The 10,944-nt window shown below is 36.9% G+C and overlaps 1 protein-coding gene and 1 long non-coding RNA gene across 2 annotated transcripts; both read left to right on the top strand.

Moving 5' to 3' along the window:
- The first annotated feature begins 1,551 nt into the window (after positions 1-1,551).
- LOC114140454 (galactose-specific lectin nattectin-like) lies at positions 1,552-4,675 on the top strand. Its single transcript, XM_028010314.1, has 6 exons — positions 1,552-1,556; positions 1,786-1,807; positions 3,417-3,499; positions 3,706-3,840; positions 4,141-4,252; positions 4,433-4,675. The coding sequence occupies exons 2-6, from the start codon at positions 1,801-1,803 to the stop codon at positions 4,495-4,497; spliced, it is 402 nt and encodes a 133-aa protein (XP_027866115.1). The 5' UTR covers positions 1,552-1,556; positions 1,786-1,800; the 3' UTR covers positions 4,498-4,675.
- Positions 4,676-8,857: 4,182 nt separating this feature from the next.
- LOC114140455 (uncharacterized) lies at positions 8,858-9,301 on the top strand. The gene is made up of 2 exons (XR_003594588.1): positions 8,858-8,977; positions 9,054-9,301. It is a non-coding gene; the product is annotated as an uncharacterized LOC114140455 (long non-coding RNA).
- The last annotated feature ends 1,643 nt before the right edge of the window (positions 9,302-10,944 follow it).

The raw sequence follows: 10,944 nt of genomic DNA, 5'->3' as shown, positions 1-10,944 counted from the left end.
TTTAATGTTTGTTTTTAAATTAATTTAATGTTCCATTTAAAATGTTTTAACCAGCTAAATATCAAACATAGAACTTTAGTTATGAGGATTTTGTTTATGTAAAACAGATATCCAGATTTTCTAATGTAGAAAAAATGAATCAGAATATTTTGTTTGCAAAGCTGGTGTTCAAGGAATTTGACTTTGATGTTACACTCTCAGTGAACAGACATTAACTGTAGATTTATAAAGTTCATAGAAAAAGAAAAGTAAATGTTTTATTGTTTGACATCAGCGTAGCAGAAAGGTGCTGACTGCATTCCTCAGTTTGCTGGAAGAAGTCTGTGGCATCTGCTTCCTGCAGTTGGACCTGTTCTTGTTTATGTGCTTGATTGAAGTTTTGTTGTTCATGTTTTAAACAAAGCATAATCTCTTCTGAGAATCATTGCAGATTTTACTTCCTTCTTCTGTTTTTCAGTAAGTTTTCCATTCACATTAACATGTTTATTTTAAACTGTAAATGAATAAATGAAGTAAATAAAGAAAAAGTCAAATAAAATATAAATCTCCACTGCATTAATAATAATAATTTTCATCATTCATGGATGCATTTGGAAATTCACCTTTGGCTTCACATGGTGGCTAAAAACACATAATGAAGAGAATCACAAACTTCACATCTAAATAATGTGAAGTAATTTACTAAAGTTATTGCATTCGGGATGAATGAGTTCTTATAAATGTTCTTTGTTGCTGTCGCTGCTCAACAAAGACTGAAGTCGCCCACAATTAGTTGAGCCTTTTGTTTTGTCTGCCTTTAGTATAAATCTCCCAGCATCCTTTGCTCTTTGCATATGATTTTCTGGGCCACATTGATATTTCTGGACAGTTTATTTTCATCCTTCACTCACCATACCAGGCTCACATGCTAAAAGCTAAAACATTTTCTTAAGATTCATGTACAATATCTAAAATCCTAAAAGTGGGTCAAACATTAGAACCACGGAAACAAGCAGATCTTCGATGTGCCACTGAACCAGGAAAACATTTTGTTTTTTACCTTGAACACCCAAGTAAAACCTTTTCCTTCTTGAATTAACACTTTGGGATGTTAATTGATCCTTTTATCACAGTTTGTTTAATGACAACCTGGTTGTTTCTGTTTGTTCTCATCAGAATAAAAAAAAAGCCTCCATCTCAAAGAAACCCGTCACGGCCGAATCATCCAAGGAAAGCCGAACAATGCAGAAACGATTGCACAACGAAAAATTCTTTCACTAGAAAACAATTCCACGAAGCTAAAGGAAAGAAATATTTAAATCCAGGAAACACCTTTCCTGGAAATTTTGTCTGTTTTGTAAAGACAAATTTTATTTTGTCTTTACAAAAGCCAAAAACTGGGCTTATGTGGAACTAGACGGCAGAAATAAAGGGAATCTGACGTCCATATTCCACTGCTCTGTCTGATCTTGGTTTATTAGATAAAAACTAAAATACACAATGAAAAGGGAATATAAGTAAGCAGGATTCACAAAGAGCTTCCAGAAAATTTCCAAAAAGCTTAGAAACCTGAAGCTGTAAAACCAACCAGTGACAGCAGAGACTGTTGAATGTAAATACATCAGTTTTCATCTGTTTGCTACTGATTTAAGATCTCTTGGCTGCAACTCCACAGAATAATAGAAGAATAATGTCAAAATGACAAAATGCACAAGGTTTTTACAGTTTGTCACCAGAACCTGAGGATACTATAAAACCCAGAGGAAGAAGAAATCAGTTTTCATCAGTTTGTCTTTGTGTTCACAGGGTCCAGTTCCAAACATGGCAGGTTGGTAATTATTTCTATAAAACTTTAGTGGTTTATTAAAGGGGGCAGAAGATATTACACAGCTGTACATGCTATGAATAAAACCATCTGTGTTATGGATATATTTTTATGTATCAGTTATGTAACAGCTTTGGAAGCTATTTGGTTTTTTTATGTTATAAAGACGATTTGACAGCTGAAGTCTTGGGCTGTCACGGCTGTGTACCTCCCAGGTTTCACTCAAACTGTAAGATCTGCAAGAAGCTCTCACAGCAGCTTCTCTATGGAGTGAAAATAATCTCAAAATATCTCTCTGTATGTGTAAAAGTATATGTAAAAGTATGCCTACAAATGTTGGTGTAGGAGAAGGTTTATTTTATTTTTAAGGTTTATAAATCCAGTATTACACACACAAATATTTTTACACACACACAAATATTTTTACACACACACAAATATTTTTACACACACACAAATACTTTTACACACACACTGATATTTTGAGACTATTTTCACTCCATACTTCTCCTGAAGAGACAGTTACAATGGAAACCAGATATTTACATTCACTAAATAAAAAGACACAAACAGATTTTTTCTCACTGTCTGAAGTTAAATCTGCACAATTGTTTTTGTTTTAGCTTAGTTAGAGTTACCAAAATTATTTCAAATTGCTAAATGCCAGAAGACTTAGTGAGAACATTTTTTAGAGATGGTTTTGTAACTTTCCTTGAATTCAAAATTTGACACAGATTTGGTCGTTCTCAGGGAAAGCAGTCGTGCCTTTTGATTTCCTTCCACAAACCTTTGATAGGTTAACTGACACTTGAGTAAACTGCCGACCCACCTCTAGATTTATTTTAAGGCCGCAGCTGAAAAACGCTCTTATTCAACACGATGGTAAAGTTAAAAGAAATTAGTGAAGATATCAGAGAATCATGGAGCTGCTCCAGTCTGCTTCATCCTGGGAACAACTTACCAATGCTTAAAGGTGCGGCGTTTGTCTGTGCATCTACAGGCATGACGGGAATGTCCACCCATCAAAGGAGACGGGTTCTGGTCCAAAACGTGCAGATTAAGCCCAGTCGTTATTCACAGTGAAACTCTTCTGTACTGACATGGACTGAATAGCCGCTCAGCGAAGAAGAAGCCTTTACTTTAGAGGAAACTTACAAAACTAGACTGCAGTTTGCAGACACACAGAGAGACAAAGAGCTTCACTCTGCAGACAGAAATGGTCTGATGACACTAAAGTGGAACTGTTAGGTTATAATGACACAGGGGGAGCTTTCACCATCCCAGCTGTCAAATATGGACAATAAAACATTTTCTTTTAAAGGTTTTATCAGCTCTAATGGTCACACAGGACAGCAGGTTGTGAGAGAGAGCAAAGGTCAACAGGCCGGGACTCGAACCTGCAACAGCCTGGTCGAGGACTAAGGCCTCTGTATGGACTGCTCTCTCTCCACCTTGTGCAGCCAAACTCTGAGTCTTTAATTGATCAAAAGTTCTGTCATCACAAATAGGCATCTGGAGAGTGAATTTAACATATAATAATCAGAAGGGCTAACTTATATATCTATGAATTCATTATAATTTATTAAAATATCTTTTGAATTGTTTTTGTCAGCAGCCTGTCCTCCTGGCTGGACCCAGTTTGGAAGTCGCTGCTTCATTTTCTACTACAACATGAAGACGTGGAGTGATGCCGAGGTACAGAGCCACGCAAACACAACTCACTGCTTCAGTTTCTAACATGGACACTCTCCTCAGAGTAGCTGCACTCACTGAGGAAAATATGTTTTTCCTGTTTATTTTATTTTCTTCAAATGTGTATGAAAAACTCAGGTTTTTCATACACATTTGAAGGTATTTATTTTCCCAATATAACTTTGTCTACTGTGTCTGTTCCTCATTAGGAGTTCTGCATTTCTATTGGTGGGAATTTGGCCTCAATCCACAACAATGAAGAAAACAGCTTCCTGAGTGACATGGTTGTACGGGACACTGGAAGCCCTGCGGTCACATGGGTCGGCGGCTACGATGCCGTCACAGTAAGTTCCTGAAAACAGACTAACACGCTGCAGCTGGATGACCTGCATGTTCACACAAGTTAAACTTGTACTGTGTGTTGATGTACAGAGAATGTTTATCAACATAAAAAACACACACACACACTCATGAACAACTGAGGGGGGATGTTTGTGTGTGTGTGTGTGTGTGTTTGTGTTGCCTTGTATTTGGTACATTGTAAGGTATCAAATCCTGCAATAAATGATATTTCAGTAACTGTATTTTTAGTTAATCACAACCTGCCTGGCAGGTTTTTTGTTCTAACATTTCATGTCTATTAGGAGGGACAGTGGATGTGGAGCGACGGATCAAAGTTTGACTATACTAGCTTTGCTATCGGTCAGCCTGACAATATTCAACAATCACAACACTGCCTGGAAATGAACTACATTGGTAAAGATAAACCCATTTTTTATTTGTTTGTTATTTAGTTTTAGAATGAAGGAAGGCTGAAACCTGACCCTGTGTGGTGTTAAAGGTTACATGTAATTAATAAGCAATAGAACATGAAATAAGATGGAAATGTAGAAGAATCAGATGTTTAGTCATGCTCGTGTTTTTTTCTCCTAACAGTGTACAAGTGGAACGACAGACCATGTAACCAGCCATGGCCATTTATTTGTGCCAAAAGAATCTGAAGCCTCCAACCATCTGCTGAGCTGCTGTGATAGCAATTCTGTTTTTGGTGGGATTTCTTTTGGGATTAATGGGTTTATAATCTTTTGAAATAAAAAGTAACATTATAAACACAAACTTGATTTAATGATCTTTATGCTGTCAAATATTTTTACTTCATTAAATGGTGTGAAAACTTCATGTTTGCCTGCACATGATTATTTTAGCCTCATTTTCAAATTCAGTATCAAGTTTATTTTTCATACTTTGCAAAAAGCTGAAATGTAACAGATTGTTTTACAGTCAACATGCCAGCAAATTATTATGAAGAAAAATCAGTCAGAGGTTTCCAGGATTCTTTGTAAAAACACAAAGAAAACATGGATTTTATGATCTACTGGAACCAAAAAAGAAACTAAAAATTAGTTTAAAGTGTAACTTACAATCTTGTGAAAATGAAACCCCGATCCTGACAACTAAACAAATTTGCACAAAAATGTCAGATTTCCCTCAGAAATATAAAGATAGAACCCTAAATAACTTATTTAGACAGTTTATTAGCAAAAATGTTAGGGATTAGTTACACTTCAAGCACTGATTTAGGAGTCTCTGGTGAAAACATTGATCATTTAGTTTGTGGCAACTCATTTTAATTCCTGAAATATCTTTTAATCTGGATCAGTTAGTTCCTTCTAAAAGGAACTAACTGGTAGGCTGGAGAACTTTCACTGAGTTGTGGGTGTTAAATGATCGGTTAATACGACAGAACATTTTAAACTTTAAAATTAAGTAACATTTATAAACCATGGTGGGAAAAGGAGTCAGAATTAAGAGATTCATATAAAGACCTGAAGCGTTCTGACTCGTCTGTCATCTTTGGAGAGATGATTGAACCAGAATAAGATGCTGAATTAAAGCATAAAATTAAAGCATTTCTGTCAGCAGATTTAATATCGAATCATCTCAGCAAAAATGTAGAAAGCAAAACCAGGCAAGTGTTTGCATAGCACATCAGGTTAGATGAAGTGATTTACTAAAAGATTTTTAAAATGTCATTCAAAAGAAAAGCTGAAGAAACTGGTGGAAAGAAAGCAACACCAGGGTCACTTATATGATCAGAGGAAGTCATGTCTGCAGGAATATTTTTCAGTTTGCAGAACTTTTGTTTTTAGAACAGCATGCTGAAAGAAAAGATTTGACTTGTTCACAGTTTTGCTGTGGCCAGTCACATTTACAAAGCAGCACCAGTCTTCTCTTTAGAATGAACAAAGACAGTAAGTGTATTAAGAGACTAATATTTTTATTTCAGGTTGCATATATTAAGATGTTGTGTTACTGCAGGTTAGGGGTCCGTGAGTGTCTGTTAAATGGGTCAAGTGTTCTTCAACATCCCAGAATCATGAAACCATCAGCTGTGCAGGCTGAAGGTAGACAAGAGCAAAATCAGTGAGAGAGTTTACAGGAAAAGACAGCAGCATGCAGACAATGTGGTGAAGCAAAGTGATTCTGCTGGAAGTCAGCAAAAAGATTTACACAAAGATCAAACTCAGGAAACAAGAGAAGGAAGCATTTTGTTTTCAACATTCCAAGATCCTAATCAGAAACACTAGATCAGATTTTTCTTCCATCTGGTGTTACTCTTCCTGTCACTGTAGCAAAGGTGACAAGTAGTTTATCTATGTTTAACTCTTAACTAACTCAAAACTATTCATTTGTTCCTTTCCAATTTTCTAATATTTTCTTAACTAGATTATTTTCATTATGTCCTCTTAAATTTATCCAATAATTAACCATTATCTGGTGTCTTCTGATACATAATGGCATTTCTCCTGATTCTACTTGTAAAGCACATACTGGGGTTGACTTAACTGCCTCTAAACAAATTCTCAATGCTCTAGCTTGAATAACATCTAATTTTTAAAAAACTAGTTTTAGCCACTGAGCCAAATAAAACTCCCATTATCTATTTTTGACCAAATTAACACGGACATCTTGCAATAATGGAAACCGGGGTTTGGTTCTCTGTGGGATTTTTCTGTTTGCCTGCTGCTTCCCCCTTCTTCCACTAGATGGTGCCTAGAGGTGGCACACCTTGGAGAGCTTGCTCCTGACAGACTAGCCTGTGTTTGTGTGCGTGTGCGTGTGTGTGTGCGCGTGGTTGTGTTTGTGTGTTCATTCACAGCCCAGACATTCATTCACCATCACATACCTTACTGTAAACAGCAAAAACAGCATTTTCCCTCATGGGGATGAAGAAATGTCCCCACAATGTAGAGGGACAAAACGTTCCCATGAACATATAAAAACCTGGTTCACACACACACACACACACACACACACACACACACACACACACACACACACACACACACACACACACACACACACACACACACACACACACACACACACACACACACATGTTTGTCTTTCTATCTTTGCAGGGACTTTCCAATCAATCAAATTTTATTTGTATAGCACATTTCAGCAGCAAGACATTTCAAAATGCTTTACATCATATCAAACACAGAAACACAATGTAACATAGAATCAACAATCAAAACACGACATTAAGTCAGGTTCCATCAATAAATTTGTAATTGATTAGGTTTCAAATACAATTCCAAACAGGTGGGTTTTTAGTTGAGTTTGCATCCATAAAAGGTTTACCTGTTACACTCCTACTGTGTTATATGGAACAAAATACCTGTTGCTATTTTTATTCCCAGTCACGCTCACAATAACACAGTTTAAAACGATGTAAACAGCATTTTAATGGGCTTCTGGCACAAGGCTCCGTACACCTGTTTCACTGAATTTCGAGCTGGGACTCTGCCGTCCCTCACGGATTTTTGTGCAATTCTATTCCATTGACTTTGATTAATTTCTACAGCCCAACCCTAACCAAAACTCAATACACATCCTAGTCCTACACCTAACTCTTAACCCAAAAACACAATTTCTCCTTGTGGGGGCCAAGTCCTGGTCCCCACAAGGGGCAGTGTCTCCACAATGTAATATGTGTCAGGAAAATGGTCCCACAATGCATCAAATACCTGCTGCTCACACACTTGGTTGCGTGTGTGTGTGTGTCCACACATGTATGCGCCATACATGTGTTCTGTACGTGTTTGGAGTGTATTCAGTGTGTGTTCAGTGTGTGTTCTGTGTGTGTTCTGTGTGTGTTCAGTGTGTGTTCCTGACTTGTCTGATCGTTGTGTTTCAGCTCCAGCAGAAGCTGCAGGACCAGGCAGTGAAGGCTGAGATCAGACTGAGCTGGAAGAACCAGCCTGATGGGAAGATCTTTTACACCGAGAAGCAAGATTAACCCAAAGTTTCTCCAGATGAGAAATTTGAATTTTATTTTAATTACAGAAGGCACAAGTAATACATAAATAAAGAAATGATATAGAATGAAGGTTTAGAGGTGAAAACGAAGCTTTTCATTTAGCAGCTGTAGTTAAAAGGCCCTTTTTAATAAAACATCTTTAAACATCATAACAATAACCTTAAACACTAAATATTTTTTGTCAAACAATATTTCTGCCATTTTTACTGTCTGTTTATGAACAGAAACTTAATTCATTGTCCAATCTAAACAGGGACAGCTCCCCCTGCTGGACTGTAGTTAATCTGCACCACATGTAAACTGGTTGAAGTCACATTGATGCAATAAACGTGTGATGACTTCAAACTGTTTTTAATTTAAAGTAAAAATCATATCTGCCCTCAATATTTCTGTCTCCAAGGTTTTAAAATTTAAATCTACCATTTTTGTTTACAACATGTGAAAAGTATTTTTCTCTCACAGGCTGATTTTGTTTTTACTTTTTTGTCTCAATTAAATTTCCATATCATTAAACTGTAATATTGTAGGAAAATAATTTGAATTAACACAACAGGCAGTTTTCAAATGATGATTTTATTCAGTAAGGAAAATAAAACCTTTCTGTTTATTTATTGGTAGTTTGATTAAACTCCATGTTTTCAGCTCGGTTTCAGCAGCCTGGCCCAGACCTGGTTATTCCCTGACCTGCAGATATAATAATAACTCATACTGAACCTCTCTGACGGTGGACAGATCTCTAAAAGAACATCCTTCATACTCAGAACCGTCCAGTGTGACTGAACTAAAGCAGTTCTGCTGTTTCTCAGAGCGATTGTTGAGTTTTCACAAGCTGTTGTCTCTGATGGGCCATGATTTTTAAAATCATCGTTTGAAAACTGCTTCTGCGATTCACTCTTTATTAAAAATTAAAAATAGATGATCTGAAACATTAAAATATGACAAAAAATGAGAAACAGAAGAAATGTTTAACAGGGCAAATACATTTTACAGCATGATACTCTGGGACAGACAGACGGACAGACAGACAGACTGTCACAGCTGCTGTTGTGCAGTGACCACTCGCACCTGATCATCATCCTCCTGATCTCCAGCTGCTGCCATATAGGGACGGAACTCTCCCTGCACGGCGTCAGATTGTTGTGAAACCCTCAGCGGTAACACCTTCAGACCTGCTACTGAGACTTGAGCTGACTGCCCAGAATCTAACCTGTCTGTCTGTCTCTCCCTCAGCGATCCCTCTCCTGTCCCTGATCCCTGACCCTCTCTGTTGGATAAGGACCTCCTGGCTTCGACCCCCCCGGCCTGTCTGACCGGATACCCGTTTTGACCTGGACTCTGGACCCGCGGGCTCGGATCCCCTGTTTGCCCGGCCCGAAGATCAGGGGCCGCCTGATCCTGATTTGATTCCCTGGTTCTGACCCTGGCCTGTCTGACTAAGAGTTTGTCGACCTCCCAATAAATACCTGGTTGTAATTTTCTGTTCAGTCCCTGTGTCCATCAGTGCCTGAGCCTGACACAGACGGACGGACGGACGGACGGACTTTCCAACCAAATAAATGTGGAACTGAAATGGCAATAAAACATAACCACACTGTAATAATTTTTAAGTCTTTATAAGAAGCTCAGTTTAAGAAATAAAATAATAAATTTTAACTCTTCAATTTCCCTTTTGGCTCAATAAAGTATTAGGTGGATTTGGACATAACTCATCAAACCTTAGTGGTTCATCAGGTTCAAAATGAGAAGGTACCGGTTATATTATACAGTAGGGTATTATCCTCTGTTGTGAAAACTGGTATAGAATGGTGAGATCTTTCCAGGTAAATGCAGAAAACAGATCATAAAAACCTGGGAGACACATAAGTAATCTTGTATTTTGATTTGTTAATGATTATAAAAGAAGAATTCTTGTATTCTGATTGATATTTTGATTACTGATGATTATACAAAGAGTTGATGTAATGGAAAGCAGATGTGGAACTGAAGTGGCAATAAAACATAACCACACTGTAATAATTTTTAAGTCTTTATAAGAAGCTCAGTTTAAGAAATAAAATAATAAATTTTAATTCTTCAATTTCCCTTTTGGCTCAATAAAGTATTTTTTTAATTGAATTTGAAGAAGGATGTCAGTTTTTACAGTGTAGAGCTTTTGAAAAGTCATTCATGTTTTTATTTAATTCTCATTTCTAAATATTAATGTTAATATTTGTAGTGTGTTAGTGTCGTTGTGACGGGACGGATCGGGTCCCAGAAGTTTGTTGACAAAGTGAAAGAGGAGCAGAAGCAGTTCTGGATGAAATCTGATATTCAAACACCAGACGACCCGTTTGAGTCAAACACACCCTGATGCTGTGGGAATCGGCCTATCCAAAGTAAACAGGTTCTGATGATTCAGCAGTTTGCTGGAATTAAAAATCATGATCATGTCAGACAGTCGATTAGTTTGACTCTTGAAACGCTTTGAATCAAACAGCTTAAAGTCATTAAAATGGTTAAACTGGATATTCTCCAGTTATGTCTGATCCAGGGTTGTTGGTTCAATTCCTCTTAAGATTCCTGTTTTTGTTGTGTTAGTAAATACTTTTATTCATCTACTTTCATTTATTCACATCTAAAACGTCAAGTAAAAAGTCAGCAGATTATTGACCTGAACCAAAATATTATTAAAGGGAATTTATTTATGAGCAAAATCTTTAAATATAAACTAAACACATTAAATTTAAAAAATAATTATTAAAATAAACTTTATCGATCCCAAAGAGAAATGAAATACACCCAACATGTCCGCTGTTTCAGGTCAATGATTGAAGCTCAGCTTGCATTAGTTATATATTATTACAAAGAATGAAACTATCATTAAATATGACAGAGTTTAACCCTGAAGCCCTTCTGGAACATCTGGAAACATGATGACTGATGTACATGTGACATGTGGATCCGATGACTGTTTGCTGGTTTCCACCTCTGTTGTTAAAAGGATCAAATGATCGAAGATCAACAGAAAACAGATCAGATGAAACAGGAAGTCAAACCCTGAAGGCAGCTTCCAAATCTAGTTAAAACAATTCTACTCCATATAAACCAAATAAAATAATTCAGTTTATGAGTCTAGAAGGTC

This window comes from Xiphophorus couchianus, chromosome 24 (assembly GCF_001444195.1).
Source record: "Xiphophorus couchianus chromosome 24, X_couchianus-1.0, whole genome shotgun sequence".
In the NCBI taxonomy this organism is placed as follows: Eukaryota; Metazoa; Chordata; class Actinopteri; order Cyprinodontiformes; family Poeciliidae; genus Xiphophorus; species Xiphophorus couchianus.
This window is presented reverse-complemented; position numbering and strand designations above follow the sequence as displayed.